Source organism: Ostrinia nubilalis, chromosome 1 (genome assembly GCF_963855985.1).
Source record: "Ostrinia nubilalis chromosome 1, ilOstNubi1.1, whole genome shotgun sequence".
Lineage (NCBI taxonomy): Eukaryota > Metazoa > Arthropoda > Insecta > Lepidoptera > Crambidae > Ostrinia > Ostrinia nubilalis.
Genome location: NC_087088.1, coordinates 10,508,777 through 10,530,163, shown reverse-complemented (window position 1 = coordinate 10,530,163; position 21,387 = coordinate 10,508,777). Strand labels below are relative to the sequence as shown.

The following is a 21,387-nucleotide window of genomic DNA, read 5'->3' as shown; positions in this document are numbered from 1 at the left end:
AACGTAAACGACAGAAAAGTTTATTTACAGTAATATTGCACCAAATCTGAGAAAATAACTTCACACGAATCAATTCGCCGGTTAAAAACTCAAACTCAATTGACAGACATTTTTTTTTCATTTGTCAAACTAACAATACTACCAACATAAGGACACTAAACAATTATTTTTAGTATGGTGGTATTGATCCGCGGGTTCCCCTGCTATAGTGAAATCAATCCAAAATGCACTTTATTGCTTAAATGATAAGGTTGTATATCAATTGCTACATATAGAGACTAGCCTTTGTATGAGAAGTGTCTACCCACTGCAGTGAATCAGTGATTTGTTGAATTTACATTAGTGTTGTAATAAAGATAAAATTATATCGACTCGATATTTTAAATACTAGAATACTTTAGTATTTAGATTTTGTAAGTCTTTATAGATTAGTTTAAGTACTGGTAACAATTAACTGTAAAGAAAACAAGTAACTAATTAAGGTATTAACATCGGTTTTTAGATAATGACTGATAATGACTGCATCTAAAAACTGAAAAAAAAAGGTATGTTCAGGGTCTAGTTTTTTTTTATATTGATTGATAAATTTTAAAAATCATTATTTTTTTATGTTTCTTAAATGGGAGTTGAAATACATAAAATATTGTGTTCATTTCATTTTTGGAAAATCTTTAATTATTTCTCTGCATACTTTTTTTAGATGGCCAATGTGTTCTCGCTTGACGAAAAACTTCGAAAAAAAAAACCGGCCAAGTGCGTGGCGGACTCACGCCCAAAGGGTTCCGTACCATTGATTTATGAAATTAAAAAAATATTTTTTTTATTTAAGTTATTTGTATGAAAGATTACGCGGTAATAAGCGGTTTACGATTTACGAGGTATTAAAAAAAACTACTTACTAGATCTCGTTCAAAACAATTTTCGTTGGTAGTTTTTTATAGTATGTACATCATATGTTTTTTTTTTAGATTTTTCATTTTCTTATTTTAGAAGTTAGAGGGGGGGACCAACTTTTTTCCACTTTGGAAGCGTCTGTCACGCAAACTATTCGGTTTAGAAAAAAAGTATTTTATAAACCTCGATATCATTTTTGAAGACCTATCCATAGATACCCCACACGTACGTATGTGTTTGATGAAAAAACCGACATTCGACTACGGAACTAAGTATCGATTTATCGCTTTGAGAAAGAAAAGGATACGGTGCAATGCGGTGCAAGGTCACCTTACTAATACTTGACATTATTTTACGGAGTACGGACTCAGAGTAAATATATTCTTTGTTCAGAGCCCCGATTACGGTAACTTTTAACGTCTACAATCCAGACGCGCTTCATCGATTCTGCGATACGATTGGTCAAAACAGCTGACGTACGCTGTTGAACGACCAATCGTATCGCAGAATCGAGAAGCGTGTCTGGATTGGAGACGTTAAAAATTACCGTAATCGGGGCTCAGAAACGATCAGCAAACGATTTTGCAGCTCGAGCTGAAAGATTTCGGGCTTTGGTCCAAAGCCTTTGAAGCAGCAGATGGGCGCTGGGTGGAGCGTAGACAACCGAATATGACTTCAAAAATGAGCCGAGCCAATCCTCCACTCATTTTTATTTTGTTTAATTTCACACTGACACCTTCTACATTTGTGGACAAGATGACGTTGCCCGCGGGCTACGAACTCTACTTGTTACTCTGTGGTGGTTTAAATTATTATGTTGGCACAATGTATGTGTATCGCGAATGTTTATGTGTGAGTGTATTCATGGCTGATTTTTTGTCAATGTGTATGGTGGTGCAATAAATGGCGATTCGTGAACGCGATAACTATTGATGTGTACAAAAGGAATCTTATCGCTATTACAGTAAAAAAAACGCAAAAAGTTCTCCTATTAATACTTATTTCCGTTATTAAAATGCGGTCTGTTGTGGAAATAGGTGCTAGTGTCCCTGCTTTTCTTGGGAAACTGTGGAAACTGGTCAATGATACTGAGACGAATCATTTGATTTCATGGAGCCCCGTAAGTACTTAATTTGTTTGTTTTTGTATTATGTTTTGTCAAGTATTTATCAAATTATCACATTATAGTGTATAGTTACTATAATGTTGATTTATTACATGTAGAAAGTATTACGAAAACAACCTAAAATTTTGATATAAGCTGACGGCCCGTCACTGATTGCCGACATAAATACATAAATATCTAGTCACGTTTTAATCCATGCTCTCAGCTCTGCTTAGGAATTTGGTTAACATATTGACCTTATGTTCGGATAAATCTAAAATTTAGGTTTAGTTTTCATCAGACTTCAATTAATGTTCTGAAGTTGCGTTAAGGGTAAAATCGTATGTTTATTAAAATGACACTTGTACAGACGACAAATTAGGCTAAACACTGTGCCATCTTACGCACTTTTAATAAAAGTTATTTTGCAACAAAACTCCTCCGTTGGGCAGGATTGTAGGATTCATTTAAACATTTTTTTTAATATTTCAGGGAGGAAAAACATTTGTAATAAAAAACCAAGCAGATTTCGCTCGGGAACTGTTACCCCTTTATTACAAACACAATAATATGGCAAGTTTTATAAGGCAATTAAATATGTATGGATTTCATAAAATAACATCTGTAGAGAATGGAGGTTTACGCTATGAAAAAGATGAAATTGAGTTTTCCCATCACTGCTTCATGAGGGGTCATGCTTATCTTTTGGAGCATATTAAAAGAAAGATAGCAAATCCCAAATCTATTGTGACCAGTGGTGAAAGTGGTGAGAAGATACTTCTTAAACCTGAGCTCATGAACAAAGTTCTTACCGATGTAAAACAGATGAAAGGTAAACAAGAAACACTTGATGCAAAATTTAGTGCCATGAAGCAAGAGAATGAAGCCCTGTGGAGGGAGGTAGCAATTCTTCGTCAAAAACATATCAAGCAACAGCAAATTGTTAACAATGTAAGTTGATAAAATATTTAATTATTAAGCCTGGCTGTGAATGGTTTAGTGACACAAGTGATAATGAGATTTTTGTTACTGACAAAGATGAACTCTCATATCAAACACTTGTCACAATTCATAACTTATAAAATCCCTATTGGAGCCATTAACATGTCTGCTCCTAGAAGTGTATCGTTGTTCGGCATTAACTTCCGCAGATTTATAATTGGTAAAATTTTACAGGGGACAAAAATCTTTGTATGATTGTGATACTGCAGTGGCGCTTTTATGGTGATTATTTGGCACTGAGGAACTGACGTGTTTGCGGTTCTGGCGGGAAATTATGTTCGCGGTTTTGGATGACTCGCGATAATATCAGGACCAGAGTAGATTTAAAAAAAATAAACATTCATATTTTTCATTGGACCTTTAAAACAGTAATAAGGTTCAAAATATGGCTAATGAAATTTAAAACTGGTGACAATAATTAAGCCAATATCAGCCAAAGAGTAAAGTATAGGTAGTGAAATCCAATTAAAACGGAATTGAATAACATAAAAAACGCTATGTTTGCGATTTTGGATGCCAAAAGACGATTTATGTCATGATAAAACAAAATGGCAATGAATAAATCATAAATAATCAGTATTGTATAGCAATTGACTGATTTAAATCAGTATACTAATTATAAATATCTTAATTTAGTTTGCAATATTGCTCAGCTTCCTTGAGTGATGTGATTGTTTAAAATACTAATGCAGTTGACAGGCCAAGGCTATGATTTTTTGATCCGTTGAAAATTCATTTTCAGATTTTTTGAAACATCTGGGTTTTGAAATGACACGAGGTAAAAACTAAAAATAATGGTTAATTTTTTATTTCATTCCAGTTAATCCAATTCCTGATGTCATTGGTGCAGCCTGCAAGACCACCTCCTCCTGGTGGCAACAATGTTGGAGTAAAGAGACCTTACCAGTTGATGATTAATAGCGCAGCACACAACACACTTGATGGCTATCCCAACAAGGCGAAAAATATCAAATTGGACAAAGATGGCCTTCTTGAAGAATTGAATGAAGAAAATAATTTGGTACTTTTATTAATTTATTTTATTGGGGGAGGCCTTTGTCCGGCAATGGATGTCATTTGGCCGAAACGAACGAACAATTAGTTGAAATATGTATTAAAATTTTAAACATACAAAACCTAGCTTTGGGTTTTAATAATTATCACAGGATTTAATGTAACCAATCTTTTAATGATATTTTTTTAAATTTGTTTTACAATGTTTCAACAGTTTCATTTGTTATTTTTATTGGTTTGCAGGAAGATGGCCCCACGATTCATGAACTTGTCCATGATGATATTTGCCACAATGATGCGTCTCAAGATCCCTTGGATGCTGCTAATTATGTCGCGATTGATGTTCCCGGTATTACGACTTACCCTAGCCCTACTGACCCCTCGGCATTGCAGTACCAAGTTACCATGGAAGATGGAGATGATGTTGAGACAGGTATTATTATAAAAATTGTTAAAGTATACTCAATACTATGTAGCCATCTATGCAGCCATGCTACTGCACTGCCGAGATTGTGGCGACAGTTTGTAAGTAACACATTAAATGCCCAGTAAAAAATGTCTAAGTATTAATATTGTGAAAGAAATTTAAAAAAATAATATGGCTTATCTCATGTTGTGAGTGATATTGGTTATAAGTTTTCAGTGCTATGTTTAATGTTAAAGAAAATACTTTTTGCAGATGGAGCTGCATCAATCCGTTTCTATCCAGCAAACAGGACAAATGGGAATACCTTAAACACGACGGAAACCTTACCTGTCGTCAACTCGCCAGTAGCTGATCCTACATCACCTGGACAAGTAGTTAACAATGTGATGGCTTCACCTGGAACGTCCAAACCTAAAGCAAGAGTTAATGGACACAAAAATGCAAGAAGCATGATGAATTCTGCAAACTTTAATTCTATGAACCCATCAGCAGATTTGAAACTTCCTGCTGAGATATTCGCCAGTGACGACTCTGTGAGCGACGCTGGCTTGGCTACAGCAGAGGATATCGCTGTGCAGAATTTGCAGGATACATTACTGTCTGGAGATATTTGCAAACCTTCCAAGGACAAAATGTTGGGTACTGGTCTTAATATTAAAATAGAAAAACCAGCAGCAACATCCAAGAGTTCTAAGAAGTCCAAAAAAGAAGCTAAAAACAACGAGAATATGAATTTGAACCTAGCTGATATCAAGACGGAACTTCAGGATGACTTGGACTGGAATAATATGACTTTGGCTACTATCAATAACAACACTAATGTAAATAGATACCAATCAAGGTATGTTTGTCTTGAACTCTTCTTAAATATCCAATATATTTATTTATTTTATACTTAAACAATTATTTCAAACTTTCAAAAAAGGTCAAACTTTTAATTGGGTTATTAATTATCACCAAGGAAAATGGCTGACTGGTAATTTTATCATTATTGTATGTAAAGTGATTGTTATTTGATATTCAGGAATAGAAGAGATAACATCGGCATAAACAGAGAAGACTTTGCTTCTCTATTTGGAACAAATGCAAACAAGTATGTGATTAACCAGTATTTTTGAATAACACTGTTGGCAAATGCTATAAATATTTATTGATATTTTGACACATGTTACATTGTTCTTAAAATATTCATTTGCTTCTTGTCTATAAGTATCTATACTGAACTAGGGATGTTGCGGATCCACTTTTTTCCACATCCGCGGATGCGGATGCGGATGCGGATTTTAAAAGGCTCACATCCGCGGATGCGGATGCGGATGCGGATCTGTACAAAAAACTTAAGTGTTGGCTTAGTAGAGAAAGAAACACAGCCTTATTTATCATTTTTTATTTAATAATAAAGTAGAGAATGAATTACTTTTAGTAATTATTATATAACTTAATAATTAAATTTGAAAAACTGTCTTAAACTACACTTTTAGCTAAATTTTAGTTCATATGACAAATCTAAGATTTTGGATTCAAAATTCAGTTTTACGCAACTCGTAGGAACGGCCCTTATTAAAGAAATTACAAGTTTTAAATAGCTACCTATATAATTACCCAAAACTACTATAATATCAAAAGGATAAATCAGCGATGTCAGACAATAATAAACGCCCGACTTAACAAAAAAAATATTGCATAAAATATAACTTACCGGCATCATTTTTTATTTTCTGTAGCTTTTCGTTATTTGCTCTTTCAAACAAAGCAAACTCCTTAGCGTGCATTGATTTCAAATGATTTATTAATGACGATGTTGTTCGGCCCTTTCGCGAATATGTTTTGTTACATATTTTACATTGCGATTTCTCCCGGTCGTTGTCCACAGGTTTGAAATACGTCCAAATTTCACTTTGCGTAGGTGTTGGCATAGTTCACTTATCCAAATAGTAAATAAAACTTTACTGAAGGTTCGTAATACGAATGAAGGTATTACGTATTACGTTAAACAATACAGTTAGTTCAGTTCAGTTCTTAACAAAAACAACAATAAAATCAAACGTACGCTTCAGTTCTTGTCACTTGTCACAACTACTCACTAGTAATTACAACAAAACAATAGCAAGACGCGCCACCGTCACCGATTCACTGAGGTCCAAAAACAAAAATCATTGCTTTCCTATTGGTCAATCAACACATTCGGTTGACGCGCGCCACTCGCCGGGACTGCCCCTTTCTTTCTTGTCGCGACCTGCTACAAATCCGCATCCGCATCAGATCCTCGTCGATTTATGCGGATGCGGATGCGGATGCGAATGTCAAAATCAATGCGAATGTTCCGCATATGCGGATGCGGATGCGAATATTCGCAACATCCCTATACTGAACTTAAAGAAAAAAGCTTATGTATATGGCAGTTTTTATCTAAATATTTGTAGTGTCCCTAATCCCTCTTTACACTGCAATGTGATGGTTGGAGCTTTATCAATACATTTAAAACAAGATTTCTATGAATGATGGATACTATGGATAGTAATGAATTATCAGGGTGTCCACATTCTGGAAAGTCAGGGAAAGTCAGGGAAAAGTCAGGGAAGCTCATAGCAGTCAGGGAAAGTCAGTGAAATAGAGGGGTCACCTGGAAAGTCAGGGAAAAATTGAGATTTTGTCTACCAAAACACTGTTTGTCTCCCGAAATTTCCCAGTGATTGTAAAATGAGGGATTTAATTAATTTATGCTCTAGAAAGACCTTTGATCTTGACTATCGAAGCATTTTTTTCTTCAGGTTTGGAGTGATCTACATTATGACTTTGTTATTAGTCATAATTATATTACTCCTTTTTAGTTTTTTATCTAATGAAGTGGATTGATCTAAATTATGACATAATTTTGTTCATAATTAGATTACTTTCATATAGTTCTTTTTTCAGGATTAGAGTGATCTATGTTATGATTTTTTTTGTCATAACTAAATTACTCCTTTTTGTTTTAATAGTTGTACTTTTTTTGTTTCAGTAAAATGATATAATAAATAATATTTTCTATTGTCGATGTGAAAGTGCAACTTATAACTTATGTTTATTTATATTTTTTTATAATTATTTATTGATTTGATTATTGAGTGCAGACTAGTGAGCAGTTCACTGTGAGTGCTATTAATACAAGGTGGAAACGATAAGTGATCTCATTCGATTATTTCTAAACTACACAAGATATCGAAAAACTGCTTACTGATCTTGAAAGTGCTTCACGAGCTCTTTCAAACGATATCAGTAATAGGTTACAGAATTAACTGGATCTATCCGAAAAGTCAACGTGTCCCAAAATTCAAGGATAAGCCGGCGCCGCAGGATGGACATAGTCATGACTACTTTAGGAAAAATAAGGAAAAAAATCTATCTCAATTATTTTTTAAGTTACACAATAAATTACGAAATTCTTCGAATATTGACACCCCTTATGATATTTTACATTACCACGACCACCATTTTTCAAATATTTCTGTTTTTTTTGTTTGTATCGGCAACTTAAGTAGTGTTGCTGTCCACCCCAACTCTTAAAACCCCCAGAATCCTTGCAGTTTTTACACAAAAGTTAATCAAAATATTTTATTTCCTTAAAATTTTGAACGATTTTTACTTTCACTCCACTTTTACTCATCGTTTTGTAAAAAAAAAGTATGAACACTACTGCGGCAAGTTTTTTATAAAGTTGACGCAACTATCCAAGATTCCAAAATGGTATAATACTCTAAGAAGTCTAGTCACAAAAAAGATATGCGTACCATTTTTACAAGCACTTCGCTTGTTAGTTAGTATGGGATAAATCTTGCAACTGAATTTAAAACCAGTTCTCCTCAACCGATTGAGCTGAAATTTGGTATACTTATGTAAGTACGATGAAAATGCAATATTATGGTACCATTGAGCTGAAACTGCAGGTGGCCACAGGAACTTCTAAACGAAAAGGCGGAATTGCATCTAGGTTGGCTTCGTTGGATTTGTCTTTTAGAGCACTTTAGTGCTAGATGATGTCCAGGATCCTGATGATGAAGTCAATTATAATTTTCAAACGAAGTCAAGCTTGTTTTTAAAAAAGTTTTTTTTTATTACAACTTTATTTTAAACTTTTTAGTTGTTTCTCAATCTCATGGCCTAAGTGCTCGGGAAGACAAATCCAACGAACCCAAACTCGATAAGCTTCCGCCGTTTCGTTTAGGACTTCCTATGGCCAGCTCCTGCCACCTCTTGACTTCATCATCAGGACCCTGGACATCATCTAGCACTAAAGTGCTCGAAAAGACAAGTCCAACGAACCCAAACTAGATGCAATTCCGCCGTTTCGTTAAGAGTTCCTATCTCAATGTCTCTCTGACTCTGACTCCATCCAGCTCAATGGTACCATAATATTGCATTGTCATCGTACTTACACAAGTATACCAAATTTCAGCTCAATTGATTAAGGAGAACTGGTTTTAAATTCAGTTGTAAGATTTATCCCATACTAACTAACAAGCGAAGTGCTTGTAAAAATGGTACGCATATCTTTTTTGCGACTAGGTTTCTTAGAGTACCATTTTGGAATCTTGGATAGTTGCGTCAACTTTAAAAAAACTTGCCGCAGTAGTGTTCATACTTTTTTTTACAAAACGATGAGTCAAAGTGGAGTGAAAGTAAAAATCGTTCAAAATTTTAAGGAAATAAAATATTTTGATTAATTTTTGTGTAAAAACTGCAAGGATTCTGGGGGTTTTAAGAGTTGGGGTGAACAGCAGCACTACTTAAGTTGCCGATATAAACAGAAAACCAGGAATAATTGAAAAATTGTGGTCGTGGTAATGTAAAATATCATAAGGGGTTGTATTGCGTTGAATTTCATAATTTATTGTGTAAGTTAAAAAATAATTGAGATAGATTTTTTTCCTTATTTTTCCTAAAGTAGTCATGACTATGTCCATCCTGTGGCGTCGGCTTACCCTTGAATTTTGGGACACGTTGTATACATAGTTGGTCAGGGAATTTTGAAAAAATTGTCAGGGAAAGTCAGGGAAAAGTCAGGGAATTTTTTCGAACATTTGCAGTGGACACCCTGATTATGATAATAAACAATACTATACTAAAAACTATTTTCCAATGATGCTAAGTACTAATATTCGGAAAATAACTACAACGAAAATTGCTAAATATCTGAATTTCACATACTTATAGGCTTTTTTAAGAACAGTGCTGCGGCTACTCTTCATGCAATGAAATGCTTGAACACGTAGTTTTTGAACCAATGATACTGACTAATTTTTATTACGGGTGCTGTTAAAAACGTAGTCTAATTTAATATTTAATTGTTAAATTAATTAACATGGTTTTGGTGTAAAAAGAGATAGTATAAAAGTTTTTCATTATCTCAATGTATCAAAGGTCATTATTATTTTTATCCACTTCCAATAAGGAAGGAAAAAAGATATTTATGCTTTAGGCAATTTATAAATCAATGCTGTTTTTTTTAATTAAACCACTAAGGTTCTTGTCTAATCGATTGTTGTAATGTTTCAGAAATGACATAGATGACCATTTGGATTCAATGCAAACAGATCTTGAGTCACTAAGGGAACTTTTGCGAAGTGATTCTTATGCTTTTGACACCAACACGTTGATGGGGGTAAGAACCAATATTATTTTTTATCATCTACAGTTCGTTTTCATTCATAAGTTTCGTCATAATAAACTAATACTTGTAATAAAGAATTGTGCATAATCACCGTTACTACAAAATTTAATAACTTTTTCATAATCAATCAAAAGTTTTATTTGTTTTGTAAAAATTGACTAAGTCGTAAACATCAGGTTGATCATAGTGCTACAAAAGTATTTAACCTAGGCCAATATAAATACAAAACATTAAATACGTACAACAGATCTAAATATATTGTAGGAACAAGTTCAAACATTAGTTTTAACGCTTTTTATAATATACAAGGCTAACTTGTTACTGTATGACGGAGCAATGTCCACTGATAGGAATTCGTATTTCGCGCGTTTATTTCACACCCCCCTACATCGAGCGAACGGCAACTCACGCACACACTTGCGCAGCTCGATGTAAACAATGACGCTTCTGTTGGCATGTTGGCAACGCAGCTCCGAGTCACGTTGCAGCCAACGTGTAGGGACCTCGTGCGGCGTCGTGTGTGTGCGTGTGAAATTGCTCGGAACCCAGGCAATTTTACACGCACACAGCTGTAACTTCAACATTGTGGGTCGACTTCGCGATATTGTATCTCGGCGACTTTCATGATTACCTAATTTGTGACGCAGGTTGTTTGTTACCTGTTTATATCAATAAAGATCCTTTATATTAGTTTCATTCATTTGATTTGATACAGTGTAGGTAATGTTAATGAACCGATGTCAAACTTCGATTCAAGTTCACATTTGTGTATATTTTAAATTCCGCATAAATTAAACTGCGATTTCCGCCGTGCCTCCTTTGAATTGTTGAACAAGGAGAATTCGATATTTTACTCTAAACGAGTTTTTTTCTTGAACATTAATTAATTATGTTGGGTTTTGTTGGCATATAAACTTGTTTTTAGTTTACCTCAACTGTACCATAGCAACACGATTGATTTTAATAAGTTTGCTATGCAATAGCAATAAAAATTTAAGATATTTATGTGCCATAATTATTGTAGCTATCCTCACATTTCTGATATACAAAGTTTTTTTTTGTATGAGGTAATCTTCAATCAAACTATTAACGTGCTAGTTAGTCCATTCCTACTAGCAATTTGGGGTTCGTTTCAAGTTTCAATAACAATGCGTCATCTACAAAACAAAATAACCAGTAGAACTTGCCGATAATTTGCTCATCGCAGCTTTATTGGATAATCTTACCGTGTTATGAGCCTCCACATAAAGCAAACATGTTTCGTGAAAGTTACTTTGTATTTCGATAGCGTATTTTGACTTTGTGGAGAAGTCACTAACTTTACCCATTAGAAAAAAATAGAATTTATTCAAAGTAAGAATCAATGATCATACGAAAATTAAAGTAAAACAACATAGAAATAAAACAAATCTAGTGTGCCAACGTGGTGCGTGGTGGTAATCTCTATGCTCGCTCATCGTTTGTATCTAGAGATAGAGACAGTTTTAATTTTTAACAATGATTTTGGCACTCAAAACCAATAAATGCAAAGTGGATTCTATGATCTATTACCTGAATCGGTACAACTATCCAAATAGGTGGGAGAAATTGATACAAACTCACATTACGTAAAGAGTATTTATGCACAACTTTATTCCTTATCATCATATTTAATTAGTAATCGTGGATTATACAGGGTGTAAAGGATAGGTTGGTAAATGTTTAAACTTTTAATTCAGATCATAATTCTTTGGTGGAAGTAGTCAAATCTGCTATTTAAATTCACGACATTCTCGCAATTTAAAAAACTGATTATATTTATAATGTAAAATAATGTTTAACTATGCCATTTTACACTAAAAATACAATAGAATTGAGAAAAATACTTGATTACTTGCAAAATTTTAAAATTAAATACTGAAAGTCACTCCAATACTCCAGAATCAGTATTTTGTGTATTAAAAAAAAGAGAAAAAAAGTAAATTAAATTACGGAAATGTGAAATTCCGTGTGTGAATTCGGGAATGTGATCCGTGTTCATGGTTTAAGTTTTTATTAACCTGTCTCTTACACCATGTGTATCTACCATTCCTAAATGGTAATTACACAATTGAAATCAAAGCTTTTTCGTTACTTACATTTTGAATGTTAATTCTCATTAACTTTCAAAGCCGCTGCGGAGTTAATACATTTGAAAATATTTGCTATGTCGTGCTGTATATGTTTAACCAATTTTTGTACGGCTTATCTCCAAGCTCATTTCCCATTTATACCCTGTATGCTATTTTCTTTCATCTACCAATACAAGGTTAATTTTTCACGCGTGGAAACTAAATCTGCAACATTAACTAGCTGAGACTCTGAAATAATTGAATTTGAAATTACACATTCTGTATTATTGTTATACCAGCCAATAGCATAATATAATAAGATCGTTTTGTATAAATATTTTTCTGTAAAGTTTTCTTGAGTCTTGTCTTGGGTATCTTATCTTCGACATATATTTTTAACATTTTTAAACAATTGAATGTCGTCCTAATTTACTTTGTATGTATTCTGATCAATGGAAACAAGGTAATATTATTTTTTGGGGAAGGAAGTGGTACTTTATGAATTAATAAGTCTATTACGTGGAAAAAATGTAAAATTAAAGGCAATAGAAACCCTTTGTGGCTTCCTGAATGCTATATTTATTTATTTAGGTAAAATGTAGACATAGAAGATTGATTGTGTTTTTCGCTCATGTAAACTGAAATTCAGTTTCTCTAATGCTTTAACTTTAAAGTAAACATGTTTTTCTTAGTGAATAAATGTAAATATGTAGTAGAAAATAGACTTATTGGGAGCGTAAGTAAGACAGCATGTTTTTATATACCTTATACTTTTTTCAGTCGTATTACTCGATGCCCTGTAGGAGGATAAACATAAACACAGTAAGGTTCATATTTCCTTTTAACTATTTTGCTCAGCTATTTAGACAAGTTATTTTCAATTACATAAGAAAATGAAGGAGTTAGGTCTTTCATAAAAATTAATCATGACGGCACATAAAGTGAGTACTTCGAACATTTGTTTTCAAAATTACATTTGTTTGGCGGGTGTCCTTATCGAGGTACTGTTGCCTACAAATGATTTAAGCTGTGGATTCAGATGTTTTTTAATTACCATTTACGAATATGAAAGTTTTGCTATAACGAAAATGTATTATTTAAAAAGGTGGAATCATCATCAAATTGTCAGAATATGCTTGCAGGACCCTCTGACATAAACTCTGTCAACAAGGTACATAAAATTATTATACTTTATCATTACACTGGTTTCAAAATTATACATTATTCCAATAATCACACGAATTACCAAGCCACTTAGGTGACATAAACTTTTAACGAGTCAAGTAAAAAAAAAGTTACATTGCCGTATACAGGACTCGAACTAGCAAACCAGAGGTTTCTTAGTTTGATTCTAGAGGCGGCTACTCATATATCAAGAAAGATGGAAAGGAGAGTCTTGTGCGTGACAGACTTGCGAATACGTACTTACAAAAGCAACCTTAAACCAAAAAAATAAAATTTAAAAGTCGGTAGAGCTCGTATTCTTCTTTTGAAGTGGGAGTGGAAGAGTGACTATCTACCCTAAATTACAAACAAGTTTGACAAAATTCTGATTTGATCGCCTTTTACGGCGATTCCACAAATTCCATTACGTCGCGCATTGATCAGTATCACTCGTTTACAAAAGGTTAACTCGTTAATTCTTTTATTAAAAAAAATATATCTTTCAAATCTAAGAAAATGCAATTAATCTCTTATATTATCGCTAGCTTGCTCCACTCCATTATGTTGTATAAGGATTTTGGCATTGTCCTAATTTAATTTTAATGTTGATTCGAATTAAATGCCTATGAAATACTCGCAACCTCGTTTATACTTATTTCTTATCGTTAGTTTGGAATTATAAAAATCGGACAGTAAAACACACATAAGATATAAAATGACGTACACATCCATTTTTATGAACCATAATTTTGATGTATTTGTATTGCTGACTAGTAACAGGCGTCAATTGTAATTTTTACCGAATATAACAATTGATTAATTATTATATTTAGTGGAATGTATAATTTTAACCTAACTAATCTGTACTTACAGAGATATCGGCGTTTGGCGCATCTTCATGGTGTTGTCCTTCGTTTCATGGTTTGATAATGAATAAATTGATGATGATTAAAACTTTTTTTTCAGCTATTTGGTTCTGACGATCCCTTCTATGGACTATCTTACAATACTATGGATGATAGAACGAAAGCGGCCAATGGTGGTAAGTTGACCATACAGTCCTCCCTTATATTATTTACTTTTCTTTTAGTCTCTCATGTCATAGGTCGCCTTATCTATATCGTCACTTCAAATAACTCAGTGTATCCCAAATTATGTCTGCATTCGTAAAAAATGTTTATTTATGTTATGCATGTAACAATACAATAAAAAGTTTGGTATTACATTTAAAAATATACTTAGAAACCACTATTTCAAAAACCTAGTTGGAAAAAAAATTGTCTTCTAATCGGAAAGCGAAAATGTGTAGTAGATAAATAAATAACATACTACTAAAATGTGAAAAATGACGTTAATAATGAACTATGCACACAGTGACAAAGTGAGATTCATTAATTTATATGTCCTGGTTACTTGTGCAGTGATAGTAATACCAAGAGATTTTTCATACTAATCGTCATAAAAAAGAAATCCAGCGTTTACGCTAATCTTCGCTTTACCATTAAACCGCGGGCTGCAAAAAGGTTTAGTTATGACATGTAAAATAATTTCAAAGTTTTATTCACATTTGTGTTAATTGTAGATACAACAAAACAGTATCCGATGATTGATTTTGATTGGCTGATCGGTAACTGTGAGGCCTCGACTGGCAAGTAGCCTGTCACTACTGCTACCTACTGAACTTTCAAGATTTTCGCAAGAAATTAGTTAACGTCATTAATGTGACGAATTGGATATTTTTGGTAAAGGGGTATAATGATTGTGGTGGTTACAACTCGTGGCTGGCACAAGCGGTTGATGTCGCGGCAGAAGATCCGGTTCTAGTGACAATAACTCCTGTAATGCGATCACAGTGTATGAATGTTACAACAACTGACCAGACAGTCACGTGAAAGCATCAATATTTTGTTAAGTATAACAGAAAATCAGCCCCAGTTTGTTTTATGCTGGTTTAAATATTAATTTTTCTACCAAATTCTGGTTGATAACATCGACTTGTTATGTGAGAGAAGTATGAAAGCTTTAGTTGCGAAAAAAAAAAAACAGAATATTCCTAAAGACTATAAGCTTCGACATTGTACCTATTCGTTATTTAGATTGTATAACTATCATAATAGAGTTTATTTTCGCACACAAAATCATATGACGTACAAAGTGTTAATCTTCTGAAAATGTTTTTTGTCGCGACATGATGTGTGTGGAATGTTAGAAATGTTGTAAGGGATTACAATAATATAGATAGTTTATTAAGATTATACAATAGGAAACTTAACGGTTTATTTGTAATTAATGTTATCTAAGTGTACTATAGAAAATATGTTTTGTTATTAATTAAAGCAAAGAAGCAGAAAGGTGAGATTACCGATCTAAACGGTGAAGACGAACACGTGGAGGTCCAGTGTACGGATGATGACGGTACTAATAATAATGCACTTTAAACACTTACTTTAGTGCATGATTCGAATGTAGTTTGTTCCGCTTGTCAAATAAAATAACTTGCAGCAATAGTGACTGAAACAGGGATCAAAAAGAATCATAATACTGTAATCATAATACCTATAATGCGAGTCAGTAAAGTGATATTAGCATTGTTGCTTGTTCGTAGTATGTATACATAATATATTTAGCATTATAAATGCAAAACAACCAAATATTCAACTATAGTACATATTCATGAATATTTAAATTATGTTACAGTCATTTTTATTAATAAGTTTATCTAAGTTGCCATCTAAGATTAACGATTAATATATTATGTAATAAATACGCTTTCCGAAATAATAATAAAAAAACAACATTATAGCCCTTGATTCAATCAACATAAGACATTATCCCCCTTACTAATAAAAAGTTACACAGTTGTTGAACACTGTTTTAAAATGACATTTCCATACTAAACGTCACTTTAAAACACTGTTCAACGAGCGTGTAAGTTTTATTAGTAAAGGGGTATATCTCCAAATCGTCCTATTTTATTTTACCCTGGTGTCAGGTTTTCGCCACAGGCGACTGACATGGCTCAGTTTATGTTATAGCCTGACCAGGAACATATAAACCCTGGCATAGAGGCGCATCAATTGCATTTGATAGTGCAACACTGAGTACAGTCGTACCTGTGTTAAATTAATAGGCTAACTTTATGTATCAGGATTCAGGATTACGGGCTAATTTAATATTTTCATAAATTAACGAAAACATATTATTATAGGTAATCTGGTTTAAATAAATTAAATGAAACCATCAATCGAGCTAGTAGGATTTATTTTATTATTCATCAATAAATCAAATTCAGAACTTGAATATTCAACTGCAATGTCTGCTCATGAAGGCTTCAAAATCGGTACTTCTTTCCCAATTCCATAAAATTCAACACTTAGAAAGTGACAAAAAACTTTAAAATAGGTAGTTGAAACAAACCACAGCTAATTTTCATAGTGGACTGTACTATACGATAAACATGTCAGTCAATTTGACAACCTTTGTTGGAAACATTATTCAATGAAAATATTGTCCGAACCCTTAGTATTTCTCTTCGACAAATACTTTTACACATTGTGAACCACTTTTCTTTCACGACTATAAAAAGATTTTAGCAATTTCATTCACAAAATCAATTGCGCACATTTAAAATAAAGTTTGTTTACACTTTGACAGCAATAGACTGACATGCAAGGTGACATGTCAATGAAGTTTTTAGTTATTGTTGCCATTAAAAGAAATTAGTACCATTAGATTTCCGCAACATGGCGAGGGTTTTTATGTTCCTGGTCAGGCTATACGATATTTATTTTTCTTATCGTTGAACGACTTTGACACCAATTTTGTATCTGGCTACACTATTTCATACCAGTAAAGTGACAGCGCTTAACCGCTTGAGTCCCAGACGGCATTAATTAATGTCATAACAATTGATTATCTATTGTGTCTAGATTCGCGGGCCTTGAAGGATTAATGTAATGTCAAATCACTGACTCGGATTATTTCAAGTGCAGAACTAATCCAAATAATCAGATCGAAGATAAATCAACCCTTCTCTTAAAAAAATAAAATTTCTTATTCATAGTTTCTGCTATTACTAACCCAGATTCAGTCACGTATAAATTAGGCAGATCTTTTTATAGTGGAAACAATTTTTGAATGGCATATTATATTATAAATATTGTAGTGCCGCACTCGAATTTAGTCAGTTTTCAAAAGTTGATAAGTTACATTTATTTTTATCATATTATAGTACTTTGTTTATTATATTAGTAGCGGTCTTAAAAATAGAAAGGTATTAGGTAGTTGTAAGTTCATCAGTTCATTTCTTATAGTTATAAATAATGTTATTTTGATAGTTTGGCCTTTATTATAAATAGCCTAAAATATTGACAAAAGTATTTTTTTATAATATTTTCTTAAATGGATCAATATAGTGTCAATGCAGTTCATGGTGCATTTAATACGCTTTTGTGTCTGAAAATCGAGCATAACAATAACCCTTTGACTAATTTACTGTCTTAATAATTTTAATCTCTATCTAATAATTACATATTTCAACGATTTTAGGCTGTACATTTATGATCGATATGACGAACGTGCTTTTTATAGTAGAATTTAGATGGTACTTTATAATTATATAAGGTGTATTTACAATTTATAATTAGAAGTAACGATGTGAAGATCATAACAATTTTTTGCATTTGGTGTGGGGTTAAAATGATGTTCGCATGGTTTTTATTCTATATTTATGTGTTAATTCATTACAATCAAAATATTTGTAACATTTAATAGTCATAATCGAAGTAAAATTACAAAGCAAGGATACTTACATCTGAAATTACATGAAATGTGAAAAAAATAATCTTACGGACTAGACCCATTGGGGTAAATGGTCACTCGACCCTTGAAGTCATTGTTACAAAAACTTATTTTTCTGATAATATAAGCATTCTCTGTGTTTGGCTCGATTTATGTATGGTTACTGACAATATGTTTTTTCTTGGGTGACTTTCAGTTGAAGGGAATCAGCTAATATCGTATACAGGAAATATTCCAGACTTTGAGTATATAAATATGCCAGATTTGGAGGGTGACAATACGGAAGACGCTTGCATGTCACCCAGTCCGGCCAGCACGACGTTAAACACTCCTCAAGTGGAAGTTCCGTCCCCGATGAGCAGGCGGTCCTGAGTCACGAAGGAACGACGCTGCAGGCGACGGGCGGGCCAGTAAACTTTCTGCAGTCGGCTAAAATACGCAGTCACTCAACAAATTAGAAATTAATTGGTTATTGTACCTATATTGGCGCAATCTGCTCATTAGAAAGTAGTCAATTTTTGTAACTATTGTATAGTAACTATATTATTATGTACAGTTTCAAAATTTATTATTTAAAGATTTTGGTGTGATAATCACATTAGGATTACACGGACAAGCATGGTTGATTTTGATTAATTATAAGTTCCAAATGTTTTGTTTGAAGATTTATACGGCAAACGCCACGAGATTAAAGGCCATAGTAAATAGTAAAAAAAAAATGATAATATTGAACAAGTAAATCTTAAGTTTTTCAAAATTTTGTTACAAAAGGCGTTTCAAATACATAGTACAGAAAAACTTCATTAAAATCATAATTATTTAGAATTTGAATTTTTTTTTATTGAATCGGTAAAGTGAGATAAGAGTCCAATTAATTACGCAACTGTATTAACAATAAAATACTGTAATATTAGCGTCGGCTAGTGCTAGCAATACAAATTAATATCATCAAAAAAGATAAATGTTATTTAGAGAAATCTTGCTTAGGTGCCTTATAAAAAATATAATATAGTCGATATGTACCTATGTAACTTTTAGACTTATTTGTAGAGTCAGCATCACAAGTAGCGGGCCATATGAAGTTACCCCGCTTATTATAAGAGATACTGTACCTTATATATTTAAATTATAAACTTTCTGATGCAGCTTTGACCTTCATAGTGCAATAAGTATAAATTTGTATTACTACTGTAACAATACGTCATGTCACGCCAATAATAAATTAAAAGTTAGCTGTTAAATAGACATGGATATTACAAAAATGTGAGTTATAATGTGACTGCAATATAATATAAGACTGTGCCGAAATAGACGGCTATAAAGTTATAAAAGTAGTTTTGTAAACGATGATAGGCAGATTCGATAAAGATATGGTACATTTTTATAATATCGTTGTTTAATGACAATTATTTTATTTTTATTGGTTGATTGAAAATCTGAATTGAGACCCAAGAAATTACGATTATTTTGAATTTATGTTTAACACAAATTACCAGTCGGTTTAATTGTATTTTGTGCATGGTGCATGCCTTTTAATTTTGTACTGAAATATGCAGTTTAACTGCTTTAAATTCGGAATAACATAATGTAATGTTTCATTGGGTTTCATACGAGAAAATGTAAAGTTGACAGGTCAAGTGTAACTGTAATAGAGGTGTCAAGTCAACTTAATTAGGCACAGTATAATGTATGAAAGAAATTAGATTTAGAGTTCATGGAATATCGAGATCTATAACTAATACTCATTATTATTTTGGCTGCATTTTTTCTCGTTTTAGACCTAGTGAGATTTCCATAATGTTTGTAAAGGAAAAGTGAAATGGCCCTAAACTAGTTTGTTTACTAACTTACGAATAGTTAAGCAAAATTGTAATTATAAATCCTAAACTGGTGGGTCTAGTTTCGTCGTTTGTGAATTTATATAGATTTTTTTTGGACTATAAATTAGTACGAAAAGTCAATATGGCACATGCAATATTATTTTGTCGTAGGATAATATTATTATTTGTAAATATGTATCAATGTATAATAATTTATACCACATAGCTGCTTGTTAAGATTACCTACTCTAAAGTCTCGAAACGATTATATTTAAATTTTGATCACTTGCCCATTTACGTAGCATCAGTTTTCACTGCTAGTGCCTATCTTCATTAATGAATAGGTACTGGTGAAATTGTAGATTTAATTATCTTAAAATTTTGCATCATCATAAATATTCATTTAATTTGAAAAGTATTATTTTAATGCATTTTAACTTTTTAATTTTGTGTCCAACTCATTTGGATTTAATTATCATTTATATGTATTGTTTCTTTTTATGTGAATATCTTGTTGTTTTTCTGGTTTGAATGCAGATTTTTTAAATAATTAGCACACTACCTACTCACAGAGTAAAGTTTTGTGTAAGTATGTTACGATCATACATTCTGACCCCTTTACTAATAAAAAGTTACACAGTTGTTGAACACTGTTTTAAAATGACATTTCCATACTAAACGTCACTTTAAAACGCTGTTCAACGAGCGTGTAAGTTAGGGGGTCAGTATTCTGACGATGATGATCTTATTTTATCGGGCAATTCTATAAGTAGGTAAGCTAAGCTTCGAAGTATCCTTATTGTCCTTCCATACATATTGTATTGGTCTCTCAACACAGAGAGTAATCATGTTAGAGAGTAAGCAATTAAAAATGAGTTCATTTTTTAATTACTTTGTATTTAATACGATTTACCATACGAATAAATTTGTAAATGCTGTAAGTCGAATTCGATTTCGACTGAACTTATATTGGCCATTATTTATATCTATCTATAGCGTATATAACATTGTATATAACATTTCATTATGAACAAAGTTTGTTAGTGTGTAATAAAAGTATAAGAATATACCTATATTTAATAATAAGTTATTTTTAAATAAATGTATTGAATATTATAAAAAAGTTTTTTTTTTTCATTTTTAAACTACTTATTCCCTTTTACCACAAAAAGTTAAACGCGCTTTGAACATTAGTTTAAATTGACATTTAATCTGGCAATGGATGTGTAAGATGTGTTCAACGCGCGTTTAAAGTTTTTGTAGCAATGCCTAAATTTTTTAATTGTAGGCACATAGCATGTGAATCTTCAAAAGTTAAAATGAACATGTACACCACGAAAAAAGGTGAAATTGTAGGTACCCTTCCCTGAAACGGTGTCTACGTTCGAAGTGTGACAACTCAGCTCAGTAACATCGAGCGA

At 32.6% G+C, this 21,387-nt stretch overlaps 2 protein-coding genes across 11 annotated transcripts in view; one reads left to right on the top strand and one right to left on the bottom strand.

Moving 5' to 3' along the window:
• Nucleotides 1–21,387, bottom strand: part of LOC135072122 (F-box/LRR-repeat protein 14-like) — an 82,567-nt gene that overhangs the window by 51,304 nt on the left and 9,876 nt on the right. The gene's annotated exons all lie outside the window — the stretch shown is intronic.
• LOC135072064 (heat shock factor protein) lies at nt 1,753–21,074 on the top strand. 10 transcript variants are annotated; one of them, XR_010257355.1, is made up of 11 exons: nt 1,753–2,014; nt 2,492–2,950; nt 3,822–4,022; nt 4,259–4,448; nt 4,695–5,283; nt 5,467–5,535; nt 9,978–10,083; nt 13,288–13,353; nt 14,313–14,388; nt 14,929–15,761; nt 18,343–18,364. XR_010257355.1 is itself a non-coding variant. In XM_063966040.1 (11 exons), the coding sequence occupies exons 1-11, from the start codon at nt 1,910–1,912 to the stop codon at nt 18,516–18,518; spliced, it is 2,031 nt and encodes a 676-aa protein (XP_063822110.1). In that variant the 5' UTR covers nt 1,753–1,909; the 3' UTR covers nt 18,519–21,074. The 10 variants fall into 10 exon arrangements, 9 of the variants coding, with proteins under 9 accessions (XP_063822110.1, XP_063822081.1, XP_063822097.1 ...); XM_063966040.1 differs by having other exon boundaries at nt 4,259–4,364; nt 15,684–15,761; nt 18,343–21,074; XM_063966011.1 differs by having other exon boundaries at nt 15,684–15,761; nt 18,343–21,074.

Bases quoted from the DNA above. Each gene is read 5' to 3' on its own strand.
- LOC135072064 (XM_063966011.1), top strand. From the start codon at position 1,910: ATGCGGTCTGTTGTGGAAATAGGTGCTAGTGTCCCTGCTTTTCTTGGG. The intron at 4,023-4,258 runs GTACTTTTATTA...ATTGGTTTGCAG, and splicing joins TGAATGAAGAAAATAATTTG to GAAGATGGCCCCACGATTCA. The intron at 15,762-18,342 runs GTACTAATAATA...GGTGACTTTCAG, and splicing joins CCAGTGTACGGATGATGACG to TTGAAGGGAATCAGCTAATA.